At 42.6% G+C, this 20,196-nt stretch overlaps 1 protein-coding gene across 5 annotated transcripts in view; it reads right to left on the bottom strand.

The window, feature by feature from the left end:
• Positions 1-20,196, bottom strand: part of si:ch73-267c23.10 (serine incorporator 1) — a 59,886-nt gene that overhangs the window by 5,654 nt on the left and 34,036 nt on the right. For 3 of the 5 annotated variants that reach the window (XM_053433517.1, XM_053433510.1, XM_053433493.1), the window contains 4 exons: positions 19,828-19,997; positions 19,122-19,212; positions 18,397-18,598; positions 6,461-6,688 (listed from right to left, as the gene is read on the bottom strand). In XM_053433517.1, coding sequence (XP_053289492.1) covers positions 6,461-6,688; positions 18,397-18,598; positions 19,122-19,212; positions 19,828-19,997 — 691 coding nt within the window. The remainder of the gene's footprint in view (positions 1-6,460; positions 6,689-18,396; positions 18,599-19,121; positions 19,213-19,827; positions 19,998-20,196) is intronic. The other 2 variants (XM_053433502.1, XM_053433524.1) reach the window with 2 other exon arrangements.

Here is a 20,196-nt window from a genome sequence, read left to right as displayed (position 1 = left end):
TTATTAACAATGATTTCTACAACATTTATTTCAGTTAATCTGTTTCAACATTTGAAAGTCAGAGGTAACACATCTCTGATATTTATGTAAATATCTTTATTTTGTATGAATAAGCACATTGGTTCAAAATCACACCTGATATATATATTTTTTTAATTACCACTTGTAAAAAATGTAAGGAAATCATTAACTGTCATATCTCCAAATCATGTCTCATTTGTACTAACCACTACCATTGTAACATTTTCGAACAAATCATGAACTCTGTCCCATGTTTATACAAATTATCTGCAGATGTCTGTTAGTGGAAGCCTGGCATTGCATCCTGTTCACCGATGTACTGTAATCTGGTCTTTAATTGGACACTGCAACTCTGAGTGAGTCTTGTAGATGTGCATCAGTAAGGCGTGTTCTGTGTTTGTTCTTGATGAAGTTCATGTTAAAAAAAGGCTGATTCACAGAGATAGGTTGAACCAAAAAGGCAGGCAACTTTCAAAGCTGCTGTGCATACACCTTTGTACTTTTCTGTGTCCACAAGGCGTCAAAAGTTTGCAGCAGACTGATGGGTTTTGAGGTAGAGGTCATTTTGCAACGTTACGATTTCAATCTCCACCTGTCCAGCATCCAAGTTGAACATAGCACTTAGTTGCTCAGCAAAGCATGTTATGTTCACTTGCATGAAAGTATTTTATGATGAATGACACACATGGCTCAAGTTGATCAAAGTCACAACCTGTTCTCAAACTCTTGCCCTAGTCTGTTTATGATTTGAGAGTACTTTTCTACAGCTTTGTCAAAGGCCACAGAGGCAGAAGCATTGTCATTCAACACTGACTGTACGGAGGGAAAGTGCAGCACTTTTTTTATCTGTAAATGCACATAGAAAAGCTTCATCTTAGCTCTAAATGCGTTTACAGCTTATCATGTAAGCGACAGTCTTACCCTCGCCTTGCAGCTCACAGTTTAAATGGTTCAGTTTCCCAGTGATGTCCGTTAAAAATGCAAGGTCAAGTATCAACTCAGTGTCCTCGATTGCATGAACTGTTTGATTTCGCCCAAAAGTGACAAAAAACGCTGCAAAATTCGTCCCCTGCTGTGCCTTCAGATCTCTGTATGTAGTTATAGGTCACCATATTCAGCTGACAGCTCCTCCAATAGCACCTCGATTGTCCTGTATTTTTGGGCTTTGGAGCGGATGCCATTTATCATCTTCACGACAGGAGTCATCACATGATCAAAAATGGTTGCTTTTGCACATAACAGCTGGTGAATGATGCAGTGGTAATGTAGAAATGTTGGGAAGTCAGGTTCACCTTTACATTACACAATGAAGCCTGCATGCCGGCCCGTCATGGCAGGAGCCCCGTCGGTTGTCACCGACATCAGCTTTTCTAATGGTGCATTTTTCTACACGAAGAACCTCTTCACCACGATGTAGATTCCCCTCATTGTTGTCTTCAGGGGCAGAAGTGTCAGGACGTCTTCTTTTAGGAAGAAAGCATCAAACACCATTCGGATAAACATCATCAGCTGAGCTGTACTGGGGGTGTCCACGGACTCGTCGCACTGGATGATAAACCACCTGCACTTAACCAAATCCCAGTCCATTTGCTCCGTCAGGTTTTTGGATATAGCCGACACTCTTCTAACCGTCGTACTTGCACCCAGTTTGACATCGGAGAGAAAGCAGATGGCATCGGGACCATTCTTCTCGTCTTTGAACACAGTGATGGCAACTATCATCATTACTTCTTTCAAGACCTCCCCGTCCAAAAAGGCTTTCTTGTTCTTTATCAAACAATGTGCGGCTCTAAACAAAGCTTCAGTTGCTTTTTGTGATTTTATCATCGGCCTCGTGAAAAAAGACTGTTGTTTGCCCAAAGCTATCTTTAAGTCACCGGCTTTTTCTGTTTGTAGTGCGCTGCCAAGTGGGTAGTTAGCATGGAAGCTTTTGTGACACGTACTGAAGTGTCTCTCCACCTTCTGCCGCTTTGCAGTCGTAACAGCTGCCCCGCAAATGAGACACACATTTTATTTCACTGTCATAAAAAAAAACTCTTCGTCCTAATCATTATGAAAATAGTATGTTTTCTTTCGCTTTTCTGCCATGTTTTCTTTAGTTTGGGGGTAACGGTTTTACATATTTTTCAAATTTCAAATTTCATTTTTTCAAATTAAAATTTTGAGCATGCCTTGCGGTCGCCTCGCGGGGTCCCCAGATGCCAACGGGCACCGTTTTGGCTACCTCTGCTCTAGAATGTCCTTCCTTCTCTTTCTCCCTCCTCTTCTCCCTTCTTATTACATCAAAGAAATTAATATCCCATCAATACATGTTACTGACTGGACTTCTTCACTGGAGTCCCTTTGCCTTATCGTCCGCAGATCCAGGGCCGTGGCCCCTTTGAGGATTGTGATGGTATCGCGAATCAGAGATCGTAGTGGTTGATCCTTTATAGTGATAATAATGGTGGATGCTGTATCTAGCTGGCTGATCATGATAATAGTAGCGGATCCTGTATCGCGTTGGCATCCGATCTTGATGGTGGATCATGATAGTGGTGGCTGCTGACCATGGATGTTGGGATCGAAGCCAGACAAAGGACAAAGGAGAGGCCTGCATGGGACTTTAAAAGCCTGACCTAGAGTTTTCACTAGGGATGAGCGAGTACAGCATTATCTGTATCTGTATCTGTATCTGTTAACCATATGATATCCGTATCCGTATTCGGAGTGGGCGGGGCCTAACCCGGAAGTGGATGTGATTTAACCCGGAAGTGGACTGGATTTAACCCGGAAGTAGGCTGGGTTGTCTTGAAACGGGCGGGGCTTTAACCAGTATGTTATTTTAAGCATGCAATTGATATGGGTTGATCAGAAATTGTTATATTTATCGCTGATTAGAAAACTATTACAGGACAGCATCAGCATTGAGCTTCAGATTAATGATTTAGATACAAAAGCAAACAAACTATTTACAGAACAAGTTTTGCAACAATCAATACAACACATGCTGTTGCAATTATGAAGTGAAATGTAATAACAAGTGTTTTCATACTCAACATAACTTTCTTTTTTAACTTTTTTATTTTTTTTAAATTTATTTCCACACCAGGTGTGTGTGTGTGTGTGTGTGTAGCCTAATTTGTAATATTTTTTATACCACTGTCAGACAGTGTGTGAAGTAAAATAAAACTGGTTAGAGCAAACTGACGGTTTAAAAAAAAAAAAAAAAAACTCCAACGACCGGCAGAGAGAGTAGCCAGACGCTAGAGAGTAGTCAGACACTCAAAAAAGTAAAAAAAAAAAAAAATCTCCGACAGGCAGAGACGCAACGCGAGTCGCATTCTTCCAGCACCACGTCTGAACGAACCCACGTTTAACAGAACTCTACTGGTTAATAAGTAAGTACAAACTGAAATAAAAACAAACTTCAAGCTGAAGAAACCCTAAACGTTAACGGAAAAGACCCACGAACCTGAGTGACTGAGAGACAGAGAGCTGTTCTGTGAGTGAGTGAGCAGAGCGGTGTGTGGAGGGGAGGAGCCCTGTGACGCTGTGTGAGGATTTTCATTCAGTCCGAGCACAGATATTGACTCGTATTACTCGTATAATACTCGTGCTCGGCAAAAGGGCTTTATCCGTACCGGATACTCGTTTCAGCCGAGTATCCGGCTCATCTCTAGTTTTCACCATTTGGTCAAAACAAACCCAAATTTCCTTTGTGGACCCCCCACTGTTTCTTACCACTCCTGGAGTTTAAACTCTGGCACTCATTGAATGAGAGCCAACAGACCCCCACGGCCCCCCCTGGAGGGAGGCCGGACACCTCTCAGGTAATAAATAGAGGAGCAACTCTTTGCTTTTTCCGTACGCTGAAGATTAGACGAGAACCTCTCCCGGTTACTCCAGATGATCCAGCCGCTCAAAGAGAACAATCATCCAGACGTTTGTATTTTTATTTTGAACTTATTTAACTTTTTCAACTCTTTTTATTGATTTTATTTTGTAAAGACCGCAGCAAAGGTTTTTCAGTCGCAGGCCAAGTTCACAGACTTTTCCCAGATCCACAGTCAGCTGCTCCACAGCTGCTTATCCTTGCAGAAGGACGGAGAAACTTCTTCAAGGAGAACGAGACGAATTCTCTCCTGTTTTCGGCCCCAGCTCGATCCCCGCTGCAACCGCCGTACCAGCTGATCGTTTGCTCTCGAGGCCATGCACACCATCCAATTTTCTTCCCGGAAAACGCTGCTTGCGCATGAATGAACCTTGGAACAGCTACAAGTAGGTGGCTTATGTCTGGGAAGAGACTAGTTTAATAATAAGCATGTCATTATTTGTGTATGTTTTGTGTAGGACCTCCGTGTCCACATTGTTCAGTGCAAGCGCGTTGTGACGAATCTGCGTTTCCGGCAGCATCGCCCCACTGTTATCGTCAGACCCATTTTGCGGAGATTTTTACCTATTGAAAGACAAGTACACAGCTGAACGGACCTTAGTTGGTCCGCTTGGTACCGAGTGGTAAAGTTACCGCAAAATTGTCTCTGGAGGGGTTTGAGATCTCCTCTGATCAAATCGTTGATAGTTTCCTTTATCTCCCTCTCTTTCTTTTCTCCTAAACCCACCTACACACACGTTCTTGCCTACATCCACACAATTCACGTTTTATACACATTCTGGGACCTAGTTAGTGTGGTCGCATCTCTACGCCATTCTGCACTTTGAACCACGAGATAGATTAAAGTATCCTTTGTTCTCGACTTCCCTTTGTTCAAACCACGCGGTTCTACCGCCATCTTGAATTTGGCCATACAACGTCATCAACGTCACTTAGTATGCCATTTTTATTCCCCTCCTCTGACACACACACACACATATATAGACATACCATAGGTATTGCATGTGTGTTATAAATCGTGATAAGTGCTGGTGTTGCTATCTTTGATATAGTGGAGTTTTGTTAGAATAGTAGTCATTGATTGACATTGATGCTATTATCTGTAATAAATTCTAGTGTATTTAAAGTACCAGTATTTTGTGATTATTTGTGCATATGTATATGAATACAGCTAGATTATGATAGCCTGTGCTCGAACTTAAACCCTTAACTGTTCATTATATAATCATTAATAATAAATATTGAGATTACTAATTTAACCGTTCCAAACTCAGACTGATCTTTACAGATTGATTGTTGGTCCATGATACAAGCGTGGTGCCCCGTCTTTATTGATCATTTTATTGTTTTTCATTAATAATTTCATTATTCTTAATTGATAACTTTATCGTTGGTAATTAATAATTGTATTAAATTAATAATCATATTTTGTGATTTTTAATAATTAGCAAACATCAAGTCTGCTTACTATTGCACAACATGGACTATGATTACAACAAGACTGCTTGATATACAATATGTCTCCTTAAGATACTCAACCATTACTGACAATAATCAATCAATTCATTGACCTTCCATTATGCTACAAAGTGTTTAGTCTAATCAATGCTGCAAATACCCTTATCTTTCTGATGTTCTCCATTCAACTGGCATCTATTGCAATTTTGTCCGTCCTCACATGTGTCTCTCTCTGAGATTTCTACAATATTTTTACCCTGTTAAAAGGTTGTTTTTTTCCTTCCTCAGGTTGAGGGTTAAGGGAAGATGATGTCACACCTTGTTAAATCTCTAACAGACAAATTGTGAGTTGTGAATATGGGCTATACAATTTAATTTGATTGATTAATGCAGAATGCAGAATCTTCACCTAACAAATGTATTTAAAAACGGCCATGAATTAGATTAGATTAGATGCCAACTCTGTACTTACGTCTGAATACCATTTACTCTGGCCCTCATGTTATTATATTATTTGAGCATTTCAGTCCATTTACTTTAGCACTTATGTTCTAGATTAGAAGCAATTAGAGTAATATATAAATACAGACCATTTAGATAAATAGATTGAATAGATAGAATCATTTGATTGTCATTCCACAGTGTGCAATGTACTTTAGCAGCAATCCCCAAGGTGCAATATATACATAAAAATTAAATGAAAAAATAACGACACTGAAAGTTGGTCACTGTGCAGTTAGCTATAGCAGCTAAATTGCTCCTTTTGGTTGGTCTGAAATCAAAATTTCTCAAGGTGCAAAAGTATACTTCTACAAGTAAATTTTCAGCAACTACCTTAGTCGTTACCGATAGAAATAAGATATTATTATTTGTTAATGATCAATTTTCAGTTGCAAAACATTAGTAGGAGTAGTAGATGGGGACACTTTAGAAATATAGCAGTGGTTGAATTAATCTTTATCACCACACCATAATCATTCATTATATTAAATATTAGATTTAACAGGTCAATATGTATCACTTAAATGTTCTGTCTTAACTGAACTCCTGTATTGTAGACCCAGAGTAAAACAATGTATGTGGTTTGTTGAGAGGGGGTGTACTGACCTATACCAGTTGGTAAGGGTCATCATGATGTACAGTGAGGCCAGGAAGAGCATGAAATGGAAGAAGGAGTAGCTGTACTGAACCATGTCCCACTCATTGTCCTCCACCCGCCTGGGTCCTGTCAACTCCTCTGATAGGTCAGGGCTGCTGCCACCCTCAGCCAGAATGGCTGAATCTTTGGAGGCCATGGTCAGCTTTCTCACCTGACTGGTGCTGGATGAACGAATGCTAAACAGGGTAAAATAAATAGTTTGTACAATTATTTTTATTATAGATTACTATGGTTTTTCAAAGACCCAAAAGCATAAACCACAACAGCATATGACAAAACAAGATGACAAAAAATGTTCATACTTATCTGAACCCTGTAAATTAAATCAAGTTTAATTTACTTCTAACATCTAAACCAACAACTTGTCTATTAAAATCAACCCAAAATAGACTTTTTATATATTTTCATATTAATACATATTCATATATCTTTGTTAACCAGCTACATACCACAAGCTCTTAAGGTAGCAGTATATTCATTCTCTCTTTATAGAAAAGTCCACTCTTGATCCAGATGTTATAGCTTATTATAGACCAATATCAAACCTGCCCTTAATTTCGAAAATCCTTGAAAAGCTGTTGCTAACCAGCTATGTGATTAGATTAGATTAGATTAGATTCAACTTTATTGTCATTGCACAGTACAAGTACTTATACAACGAAATGCAGTTTAGCATCTAACCAGAAGTGCAAAAAAAGGCAGTAAAGTGCAGAGTATTGTTCGTATTTAAAGTGGAATGTAAATAAATAGATATGTACAGTAAGAAATATATATGGAATAGTACAGTATTAACTGTATTTGTAAGATATAAGAACTATGCGCAGTAAGAAATATATATGGAATAGTACAGTATTAACAGGTATTGTATGATATCAGAACTATGAGCAAGATAAATATATAAAAATATATAAATATGAATATACTATAGGCGGGATAATACAGTATTAAAAAAAAGTAACAGTGTAGTGCAAATGTTCAGAGGTTGGAGGAGGGTGTGTGGCAGTCCAAGCCAGGGTGGAGGGGGGAAGTATAGTCACTGGAGAAGGTGTGTGTGCGGGGGGGGGGGGGGGGGGGGGGGGGGGCGGCTGCTGCTATCACTGTGGTGCAGAGTTCAGCAGGGTGACAGCCGCAGGGATGAAGCTGTTCCTGAACCTGCTGGTCCGGGAACGGAGGACCCTGTAGCGCCTCCCAGAAGGGAGGAGGGCAAACAGTCTGTTGCTGGGGTGTGAGCTGTCCTTTACAATGCTGCGCGCTCTCCGCAGACAGCTCTTGCTCTGGACAGCTGCAATGGTGGGGAGTGAGGAACCGGTGATGCGTTGGGCAGTTTTCACCACCCTCTGCAGTGATTTCCGGTCCGCAACAGAGCAGCTGCCATTCCACACTGAGATGCAGTTGGTGAGGATGCTCTCGATGGTGCAGCGGTAGAAATTCCCCAGAATCTGAGGAGACAGATGGGCCTTCTTCAGTCTCCTCAGGAAGAAGAGTCGCTGGTGTGATTTCTTGACCGGGGCTGAGGTGTTGAGGGTCCAGGAGAGGTCCTCAGAGATGTGGACACCCAGGAACTTGAAGCTGGTGAAACGCTCAACCTCCATCCCGTTGATATGGATGGGGGTGTGTGTGCCACCTTTCTTCCTGAAGTCCACAATGAGCTCTTTGGTCTTCTTGGTGTTGAGAGCCAGGTTGTTGTCAGCGCACCACTCTGATGCTGGACCTCTTCTCTGTAGGCCGACTCATCGTTGTTGCTGATGAGGCAAATCACCATTGTAGCGTCTGCAAACTTGACAAAGGTATTAGATCCATGTACAGGTGTGCAGTCACAGGTGAAGAGGGAGTAGAGGAGAAGACTTAGCACACAGCCCTGTGGCACGCCGGTGTTCATGGAGGTGGTATTAAAGCACGTGGGGACAGCTGCTTGGGCCAGTGACAGGCTGAATATGTCAGTCAAGACCTCAGCTAGCTGCCCAGCACAGGCCCTGAGCACGCGTCCGGGGATGCCATCAGGGCCAGCAGCCTTACGTGCATTGATCCTGCTCAGTGCAGCACCCACGTCGATGGAGGAGAGTGTGAGGGGCTGGTAGTCTGTAGTGAGCAACGCCTTGATAGCCGCCTCCTGGTTGTCCCTGTCGAAGCATAAAAGCTGTTAAGCTCGTCAGGGAATGAGGCATCGCTGTCTTGGGGGGTGGTGTTGGTGGGTTTGTAGTCAGTTAAAGCCTGGATGCCTTGCCACATACGTCAGGGGTCTGAGTTGTTCTTGAAGTGCTCCTCAATCCTTAGCGTGTGGCAGTACTTGGCCTTCTTGATGCCCCTCTTCAGGTCAGCCCTGGATGAACTGTAGGCCTGAGCATTACCTGATCTGAAAGCGATGTCTCGTGCCTTCAGCAGTAGGCGGACCTCTTTGTTCATCCATGGCTTCTGGTTAGGGAATGTAGTGATACGTTTGAGGGTGGTGACACTGTTGATGTTGGTGGTGATGAAGTCCAGAACAGAAGAGGCATAGGAGTCGATGTCCGTGTGGGAGTCCAGTGTGGCCTGAACGGCAAATGCCCTCCAGTCTGTGTGTTCAAACCGGAGCTGGAGTGCAGTGTCTGCTCCCTCTGGCAACACTTTAACTGTCCTCACTGTGGGTTTCACACGTATGATGAGTGGTGTGTATTTGGAAAGTAGGAACAAAGAGAGGTGGTCAGACTGTCCTAGGTGGGGGAGGGGGAAGGCTTTGTAAGCACCAGCCAAGCTGGTGTAAATATGGTCCAAAGTCTTGACTCCTCTCGTTGCACAGGAGACATGTTGGTGGAATTTGGGGAGTACAGTCTTCAGGATGGAGTGGTTGAAGTCACCCGCAACAATAAAGGCTGTCTCCGGTTGTGATGTCTGACGTTAGCTAATGGCAGCATGCAGTTATTTTATTGCCAGCTTAGCATTAGCATCAGGGGGGATATAGGCTGCAGTCACAACAGTAGATGTAAACTCTCTGGGCAGATAGAACGGTCTGCACTTAACCATGATATATTCCAGGTTACGAGAGCAGTGACTCTCAATGATGACAGTGTCCATGCACTAAGCTTTGTTCACATAGGTTCACATAGATTCACAGGCCCCCGCCTCTGGTCTCACCGGAGTCATCAGCTGTTCTATCTGTCCGGAGGAGGTAGCGCCCCCTTAGCTCGACGAAGCTATCGGGAACGCTTCTGTTGAGCCATGTTTCTGTGAAAATCATGATGTTGCAGTCCATAATCCATTTGTGTGTGTTGATCCGCAGCCGCAGCTCATCCATTTTGTTCGCCAGAGACCGAACATTGGCGAGGAAAGGGTATACTTTGATAGTATTAGTTTGTTGGAAAACTTTAAGTCAGGATTTAGAATCCATCACAGCACAGTTAAAAAGTATTAATGTCCTTTTTATGGCATCAGATTATGGACTTGTGGCTGTACCAGTCCTGCTGGATCTTAGTGTTGCATTTGACTCCATAGATCATAAGATACTGTTACAGAGACTGGAAAAACATGTAGGGATTAAAAGAACAGCACTAGGCTGGTTTCAGTCAAAATAATCAGATATATTTTACTTTGTTAATGTTAACAATGGCTCCTCCATGAACACACAATCATCGTCATGGATTACCACAAGGTTCCATCCTTGGACCGATACTCCTCACCTTATATATGCTCCCTTTAGGCAGCATAATCGGAAAACACCACATACACTTCCATTGATACGCAGATGACACCCAGCTGTACATATCTATGACGACTGATTGATCTAATCACTTGGTTTAACTTCAGGAATGTCTTAAAAACCTCAAGTCCTGGATGACCCAGAACTTCTTACTTCTAAATTAAGAAAAACTGAGGTCATTTTTATTGGCCCTAAACATCTCAGAGAAACCAGATGGTCATCTTTGATGGTATTAGTTAGGCCCCCAGCTCCACTGTGAGGAACCTGGGACAAACTCTGGGAAAAAAACACCAAGTTTGGTAACTTGGGCAATGTATGGAGAGCCGGAGGAGATGGCGGGGCGCGATGGGTTCCTTATGATTCGAATGACAGCACACAGAGCGGACCACAGAGACCCAGAGAGGCACAGTAAATTACTGACAAAGCTGGTAAAAACTGTAACAAATATTTTTTTACGGCCCAAACTTGTAAGAAAAGACCTTTTGTATAGGAACGATTCTGTCCCAAGCATTGGATCCATATAAACGGTCGATCATTATATCCATGATGACTATATCCACTTTCCTCTATACAGTTAATAAGATTGCTTGATGTGTTATCCAGGATGGGTGTGATGAACTTAGAACAAGGCTTTCAAATGAGTTCGAGTTTAGTTAAGGATTAATTGATGGAGGTGGAAAACCCATGAAATTATTTAATCACCTCAAAGACAGAACTTTAGATGTGTGCACAGAATGACAGGGCACATTTTTGTATTTTTCAGCTTTTTTGCCTATATTTGGATAGGACAGAGTTATGTGTGCGAAAGTGGTGTTAGGGTTAGTGACCAGAAGCGAAACCTGGGCCACTACAGAGAGAGGCTTAAAAACTCTTTACATGGAACACCAGCTCTACCAGGAGAGCTATATGGCGCCCAAAGCGGACATTTTTTGATCAGCTTGGGGAGACCTAGGTAATCCCCAAGTTGACAGTATTGAAAGTTTCTTTTTCACTATAGTGCAGTCTTGCCAATCAAAGATTTGACACTGACTGAGTTGTTTCAGTTGGTTGCTAAAAGGAAAAATGTGTGACAAAAATAAAGAAATGCAGCAATGACAATTTGATGATAGTGTTATTGGCAGTAATAGTAGTATTTGTTGGCAGGCCAGGCATATTGTATATCTAAACAATATATCTCAATCCATAATGTGGGTAGCCTGGATGCCAGACAAACTTAGCCCCGCCCACAACATTTTAGGTCGGGCAGCTCGGTCTGGAGTCGCTCCGTTGAGGAAAAATTATGGCCCGACCGGGCCAATCAGATTGGCAGGGCGGACTTTATACGATGATTGACAGATGATCAACGGTTACGTAATCAACCAGGTCATCAAAGTGCCCTCGGGTTGAATTCGTTTTCAACAAACATGCCTGCCGCTGGCGAGCTGAGATGTGTAGATGCTGCCATTGAGTCTGTTTTAGAAGACATCGACAGCGCATTCATTTTGAAAGAGGAACACAGAACGTGGAGGCGACACCAAAGCACCGCGCTAATCCCTATCGCCCCGGCGCTTGGCTGTTCACAACGGACACTGAAGCGACGCTGAACCGCCGGGCAGCGCTAATAATATCACCCGTTGATCCAGTAGATCGCTGCACGGCTTTGTGCCAGTCACACCGGAGGCTGAAGCACTGCGCTGCGCCAAGGCTGCCTCGCGGTGCTTCAGCCTCCGGTGTGACCGGCACAAAGTTTTAACATGGGAGTGGATGGGAGCCAGCTGTTATTTAAGGCTTGGCGCTGCGCTGAAGCGTCCGGTGTGAACCCGGCGTTAGTAAATAACTCACAATGCGTTGCTTAGCATACGTCACATACTACGTTGCTCTGATTGGTTGTAGGTCTATCCAATTGAGCGAAGAAGAATTTTACTTCCTGGTCAGTTGAAACACGCCCCATAATCCCAGCCCAATGGAGCGGTCTCAGACTCACATTCTGACTAGAATTGTGAGTCTGACAACGTCAGGCTATAATGTGGGCGCAGATGTCAAGTAAGTAAAATGTATTGATGAGAAATTAATGTGATGAAGAGGGAGAGAAAGAAAGAGAAGCTCCATGTGCCATGTGTCACCAGACAACTAGGCCTATAGCAGTACAACTAAGAGCTGGTCCAAGGCAGAACTGAGCCAGCTCTTACTACATTGCTCAAAAAAATGAAGGGAACACTTAATCGTCACAGCAACACCAAGTCAGCTAAACGTCAGGGATATCAATCTGTCCATTTAGAAAGCGCAAGTGATTATGAATCAATTTCCCCTGCTTTAGTGGAAATGAAAGTGACAACAGGTGCAATGGAGAGGCAAAAGCAACACAACCCCCAAAAAGGGAATGGTTTTGCATGTGGTGGCCACAATAAATAATTGTTCTGCTAGTGTCCTTGTCACTACATGGCCCTTAATAATATGGCACCATCATACCTTAAAGAGCTTAAAGTACCATGCCAACCCACTAGAGCACTCCAGTACCTGCTGCCCAATCAGTTTGCTGCACAGGTAGTCCAGATCCCCCAGGATGACAAATCCATACTTTTTAAGTTTTCCGTGTCTCCAAACAGTCTCAGTATCATAAACTGGCCATTATGGGAGGAGAGCTGGACAGGGCCGTAGAAGGGCATCAACCCAGAGGCAGGACCAGTATCTCTTTTTTGCAAAAAGGAGGAACAGGAGGAACACTGCCAGAGCCCTAAAACATGAACTCCAACAGGCTACTGGTGTGCATGTTTCTGACCAAAGTCTTAGAAACAGACTCAATGAGGGCCCAATGTCTTCTAGTGGGACCTATGCCTACAGCCCAGCACCCTGAAGCTCAATTGGCATTCGCCAAAGAACACCAGCATTAGCAGGTCTGCCACTGACACCACATTCTCCTCGCAGATGAGAGCAGGCTCACACTGAGCTAATGTGGTAGGTGTGAAATCCTCCGAGCGATTATCAGACCATACACTGGTGCAGTGGGCCCTAGGTTCCTCCTGGTGCAGCACAATTCCCTGCCTCATAGGCCATAGTGTGAAGGCAGTTCCTGGATGCCTCTCGTTCCCCTAACCTAATCAAATTGAGCACCTATAGGACATAATGTATAGGTGTATCCGACCCTGCCAAATACCGCCACAGACTGTCCAGGAGCTCACTGCTGCCCATATCCAGGTTTTTTGAGACGATCCCCCAGGACACCATGCCTCGACGCATACCTTATAGTACTCATAGTACCATATCACCCCACAAGAGCACTGAGCTCCCAGAATTCCGGCTTACTTGACGTCTAAAGTATCTTAAAGTAGAGTATGAGCCAGAGCTTTCAGCTATCAAGGTCCTCTCCTGTGGAATCATCTCCCAATTTCAGTTCGGGAGGCAGACACCCTCTTTATGTTTAAGAGTAGGCTTCAGATAAATGTTTCACATCTCTTACTCCAGTAACAGTCCATGCTGTATCTGTTCCAGTAGTTTTAAAAATAAACCATTTAAAGCAAAAGACAGCATTCACATGGCTACTTCCTGCTTGCCAAGCCTTTGTGCTGTACCAGTTACGGGAAAAGCCTCCGATGTACGTATTTGGCGGCTGCGATGCTGTTTAATGCGTACCCGCGGCCATCATTGTCACTAGTACCGTCTGACTTCTTCCACCAGCGACACTGAGCGACTGAGCTTGGGTGCTGGCAGAATCGCCCTTCGGCATTATTTTCTAAAGTGTTGATTGGCCAAATTTACTTTGCTATACACGTATCTACCCCAGCAATAGTCACTTATTGGCTACTCGTCTCTGCTTTATGGGCGACATTTCCAGCGCTCATGAACCATACACTATGCCCTGATCATTTCCCACACATTTCCACTGAATATATTTATATATATTTTGTACAACACACGTTATTGTGAATTTTAAACACATAAATAAGTTATCATAGTTAATGTTAGATTTCATTTTATAAAGAAATAAAATTTAAAAATAATCATGCTCTCCACAAGGAAGTGCCCTCTATTTGCCAGCCGCGACACCTAAGAACTATTAAGAGGAAGAAGACCCAGTAGCCAGAGAAAAATGGACATTCTAAGTTGAGTTTTTTGGGGGAATTCTTTTGAGTTTATAGAACCACTTTCTCCCAGGGTATATGCAGCAATCCTGAGATTAAAATCAATACTTTTCAAAACCTTTTTCAAGACCCTTCTAATATTTTTCAAGAACCCAGCGCCACTAGGAGGTGTAACCGGTTACATCAGCGACACAATTGAGTTTGAGATTGCAAAATTAAATGAAGTTTGCCAGAACTTCTATGTAGCACTGTGTCTACACAACAGAATTCAGATGGGCCGGGACGGAATAAAGCTCAAAAGAATAAATTGAGTTACTAAGCCAAAAGGCTCAATTTATTTATAACAATAAAATGCTCACGCACTCACTCACTCACACATGCACACAACAGTGTTTCCCACAGGATTAGTTGAGATCATGTTGGATGGACCCTGGACCCTCTTGGAAGAGGATATAGTACATTTTAAAGTAAAGATTAGAGATGAGCCGGATACTCAGCTGAAACGAGTATCCGGTACGGATAAAGCCCTTTTGCCGAGCACGAGTATTATACGAGTAATACGAGTCAATATCTGTGCTCGGACTGAATGAAAATCCTCACACAGCGTCACAGGGCTCCTCCCCTCCACACACCGCTCTGCTCACTCACTCACAGAACAGCTCTCTGTCTCTCAGTCACTCAGGTTCGCGGGTCTTTTCCGTTAACGTTTAGGGTTTCTTCAGCTTGAAGTTTGTTTTTATTTCAGTTTGTACTTACTTATTAACCAGTAGAGTTCTGTTAAACGTGGGTTCGTTCAGACGTGGTGCTGGTAGAAAGCGACTCGCGTTGCGTCTCTGCCTGTCGGAGATTTTTTTTTTTTAAACAGTATTTTTTTTTTACCTCACGCATCGAGTGTCTGACTACTCTCTAGCGTCTGGCTACTCTCTCTCTCTCTCTCTCTCCCTCTCTCGAATCGCGCTCTGGGACAGACGTTGCCTAGCAAGGCCGCTCGAGCCCCGCCCCCCCTTGAACGCCAGGTATGTTTTTGTTGCGCTGTTGTGAGGGCTAGAATAAATTAATTCACATAAACTTTTAACAACTTTTGACAAATATGCTATTCACATCGAAAAAACAACACATCTGTAAGCTATTTTATTTAGTGGCTTTATTGTGGAAGGTTGATGTGTAGTTCCTGTTATAAGCAGGGTGTTGGTTGGGACTTGTTTTGAAGGGGGGTTCTAACGGATGGGGGTGTTGTCGAGAGAGAAGTTTTGAAGTGTGAAGGAAATTCAACGTGTGTGATGTCCTGATTCAATAACCATCTCTCGTGTCATTTTTCGGCTGAGGCCTCCTGACAGTATAAGACAGGGGTCGGCAACCTTTACTATCGAAAGAGCCATTTTGCCCCCTCTTTCCCCAAATAAAAGGTGTCTGGAGCCGCAAAACATATTTGATAACACAGTTAATACAATTTTATATAAAGTTATACAATATATATAAAAACTATAGTTTTTTGCATTTATTAAATTATAGAACATCAATAAACAAACTTTTGACATTTTATTGCTATTTTTACCTGTTACAAAAAAGGAAAACACCAAACTCTCATGAGGAGGAGAATAAAATACATGTGTAGGCCTACTTTGAAATAAATGAAACACGGAACTATGCTTTTTTTGCTCATCTCCAGCTTGGTACTTTTCAGCAGATGCTTTGTGGTTGCTCTGGAAATGTCTTTAAACATAAATGTTTTTGTTGTTTGCCAATTCTTCGCCACACATCAAGCATACAGGTAAACCTGCATCGTTGGCAGTAAAAGCAAATTAATCTGTCCATGCAGAATTAAACTCTCTATTTTCCTCCCAGATTTTTCTTTTTGGGGATTGGTCCCTTGTTAGTTTACCAATGCCGGGGGCCGGACACTATAGATTAGCGACCTGCAGGGAAGAGCGCCGGGACGTAATAGGATATGACGCATATTTTAGTTGACGAAATATTAAAACAAAACATGAGAGCAGGTCAGACTGGAGGCGGAAACAACAACTGTTGTTCGGTACAAACCAATTGCAGCTTCTGCTCTAATCAAGAAGCTGCAGCGATGATTTCTGAGCAGCTGTGACCAGAGAAACTTGGTGTTTTCACTGTTTCTACTGTTAAGAACGAACGAGCTCTGATCTCACTGTGTCTCTGAGCGAGTGAGCGGGGCGGAGCCCCGGCTATGTGTGCGCGATGTGGGAGCGCACACAGACACACACACATTCGCCTGCTCCTGGTATTTCATGGCGGCCTGATACGATGATGATTTAAAAAATGAACGTGAACGTGACGTTCACTCATAGCCTGACGTTGTCATACTCACAATTCTAGTCAGAATGTGAGTCTGATACCACTCCATTGGGCTGTGATTATGGGGCGTGTTTCAACCGAACCAGAAAAAAAAATGCCTCTTGTCTCATTTGGATAGACCTACAACCAATCAGAGCAACGTAGTATGTGACGCATGTTAAGCGATGCATTGTGAGTTATTTAGTAACCACTGGTTCACACCGGATGCTGAAGCGACGCTGCAGCGCAGCGCCAAGCCTTAAATAACAGCTGGCTACCATCCACTCCCATGTTAAACCTTTGTGCGGGTCACACCGAAAGGCTGAAACGCCGCGCTGCGCCAAGGCTGCCTAGCGCCGTGCAGCGATCGTTTCGGCGTCGGGTCTATTTTTTAATAATTTTAAACGATATTGATCAAATATTTTATATGAAATAAATTATCAAATATGCATCCCATACTTTGAATTCCCCTTCTGTTGTGCCAATGACATTATTAAATGTCCCCCTCTGCCCATCCACTAGAGCCAAACAAGCAGTGATAAAGATAAAAAGAGAGAGAGGGGGGGGCCACATATTCTCCACATAGGCTTGAGTGGAGAATACGTAATTTACCCTCGAAACCCGACATTTAACCGAGCAAACAGCGGAGAAGTTCTTCAACATGGATGACATTAAATTAATAATTGAAGTGGAGAAGTACAGTGAGTTGAATGATCCTCGGAACATGTTGTATAAAGACAACACCAAAAAAGACAAATGTTAGGACGCTGTTGCTTAATGTTGGAGCAACAAATAAGTATATGCTTGAATACTACTGGATCAATGGGTGATATTATTAGTGCTGCCCGGCGGTTCAGCGTCGCTTCAGCGTCTGGTGTAAACAGCCAAGCGCCGGCGCGATAGGGGTTAGCGCTGCGCGGTGCTTTGGCGTCGCCTCCGCGTTCTCTGTTCCTCTTTCAAAATGAATGCGCTGTCGATGTCTTCTAAAACAAACTCAATGGCAGCATCTACACATCTCAGCTCTCCAGCGGCAGGCATGTTTGTTGAATATGAATTCAACCCAAACGCAATTTGATGACGTAGTTGATTACGTTACTGTTGATCATCTGTCCATCATCGTATAAAGCCCGCCCTGACAATTTGATTGGTCCGAACAGTTTCTGTTCGGGCATAATTTCTCCCCAACAGAGCGAATCCAGACCAAACTTCCCGACCTCAAATGTTGTGGGCGGGGCTAAGTTTGTCTGGCATCCAGGCTAGTTCACTCACGTTCATCATATGAGAACTGATTCGTTAAGTTCACCGTTCGCGAAAAATATGCGCAACATGCACAGGGAGCCACTGCAGAGGGGCTGAAGAGCTGCGGGTTGCCGACTCCTGGTATAAGTGGTAAAAAACATCGCCTACACATCTAAAGAGTCTTGAATTTAAAAAAGATTCAGGACTTTTTAATACTTTTTAAGGGTCTTGATTTTCCCTAAATTGATATATCAACTTAAAAAAAATTCAAGACCCTGCGGATACCCTGTTCTCCTCTGGGATGTTTTACATTTGTTGTTGGATTTAGAATTTTGAAAAAAATAATTACCTGAGTTACCTGTTTATGGAAGAATAAGACTTCACCTTCTTTTGAACCTTCAATGTTTGCCTGTTATTTTTCAATTATATTGCACTAACCAACCCTAACCCCCCCTAGTGACCTCTCATGACATTACAGCATGCACACTTGTGTACAGCAAACTCTGTTGCTTTCACATTTTTGCTGTGGTATTGAACTTCAATGATATTGATACTACTGAACTACTGGTATCATGACATCTAAAATCTTACTTCGGGGTAATAACCCTACCTGGAGTAGAGAATGCACAGGACAAATATGACAAGCCCCACAATGCTCTGGGCATCCCACCATTGCAGGTATGGAGATGATAGGACAGGTTCCTCTGTGCCAATGATCACCACGGCCGTCTGGTTCTCTATCTCAAGAGGGGCCAGCGTGGGGGTTGTTATCTGCTGAAAGATACTCAGCAGGCTGGGGTTACATACTCTGTCTGGGAGGAGGGAAAAAAGGTACATGTTTTTATCTATAGCATAGTTTATGAGATGGAATGTAATGAGATATATTCTGAAAAAGTGTGACCTCATTTGCAGATACATTCCTCACATTCAGATGTTCTTGAGAGAAAATGATTGAGCTCTAGGACACTAGCTTGAAAATTCTACTTAAACCGTTTCAAGTAATAATAATGCTTTGTTTCTAGTACTTTTGTCTAGAAAGTCCACTAACTATAGCATGTGAACATGAACCAAATACATTGAGTTGAACCAAGAGCAACATTTATTGCATACAAAATTTAAAGAATCAGCATGGTGATACATATCCTGCACGTTATATCCAAATCAGCCGATAGTTACTTTATTGAAATATAATAGTGTCATTTCATGTGTAGTGCTCTTTTCCATGCTGTCGTTGTCTCGCTCCCTCTCTAATAGATCACTGTTGTTTCTGCAACCCATAACTCCACAGATTTTGTAATCAAAGGAATATTTCTTGCAACTGACAAACAGTCTCACCAGGTTCATTGGTCATTGCAGACCAGGTCAGAAACATGGTGTACAGGGTGATGAAGGAGGACTGTAGAAGACCTGAATGTGGCTGAGATTCCTAGGGACACACACAGATAGAACAGTCATGTATGAAAAGGCAAGCTCATGAGAATGTCAACAGACATCCTGTCTTATCTTGAGTGCATGTCTGAAAATGGCTTAAGTTACGTCAGACAACTTCCAGGGCAAGGGGTGAGTACATGCTAGTACCATTCATAACAGTCTGGTATTTTTCTACTGTTAAGAAACTGGTCCTATATGCTTCTTAATCAGTAATTGGGCTCATGGTATGTAGCTTGCATTCGGCACACTTAAATCCTGGTTTGGTTTGACAGAAGTCTATTGACATAACAAGTGCATAGCAATTTAAGCAACAAATTAGTTCCAGGTTTTGACCTTTGAAGTTATAATAACATTTCAATCAACACTGATCTCATAAATGTCCTGTCTGGATTCAAATTGATGGAAATCTATCAAAGTGATGGACAAATTTCATCCCTAATTGTATTAAGAATATCTTACTGTATTGCAATCCCTGTACATATGGTAAATATTACCAGACTGTAAACATATTCTTTAAACTGTGCATGTCACAATTTGGCAATGTTGCATCAAATGACTACATTTGCCTGACTAGATGTTTGATGGTGAAGCACTGTTCTCTGTTCTGTACCTGTACTTTGGGAAAGACAGAGACAACAGATGCCACAATGCAGAACAACATGTTGAAGCTGACGAAGAACTTGTTGATGAAGCATACATCAGGCTTGGTGTAGAAGATGAAGAATATTATGACGGCAGTAAATGACAGGATGTAGTTGAACGCTGTAACCACCAACAAAGCTAGAAACAGAATGCAGAAATGTTAGTTATTCAGCAATAGGTATACAAAAAAACTCAAGATATGTATCTCAATTATTTGGTGTTCAACCTATGCATCTGCGTTAATTTGATATAGTTGTCACTTATTTCAGTTGTGAGCAGTCTTATTGTATTGTATATTGCACTGTGAATGCATGTTTTCATATACAGCATGTTAGTA

The sequence above is a fragment of the Pleuronectes platessa genome, chromosome 2 (genome assembly GCF_947347685.1).
Source record: "Pleuronectes platessa chromosome 2, fPlePla1.1, whole genome shotgun sequence".
Taxonomy (NCBI): domain Eukaryota; kingdom Metazoa; phylum Chordata; class Actinopteri; order Pleuronectiformes; family Pleuronectidae; genus Pleuronectes; species Pleuronectes platessa.
This window is presented reverse-complemented; position numbering and strand designations above follow the sequence as displayed.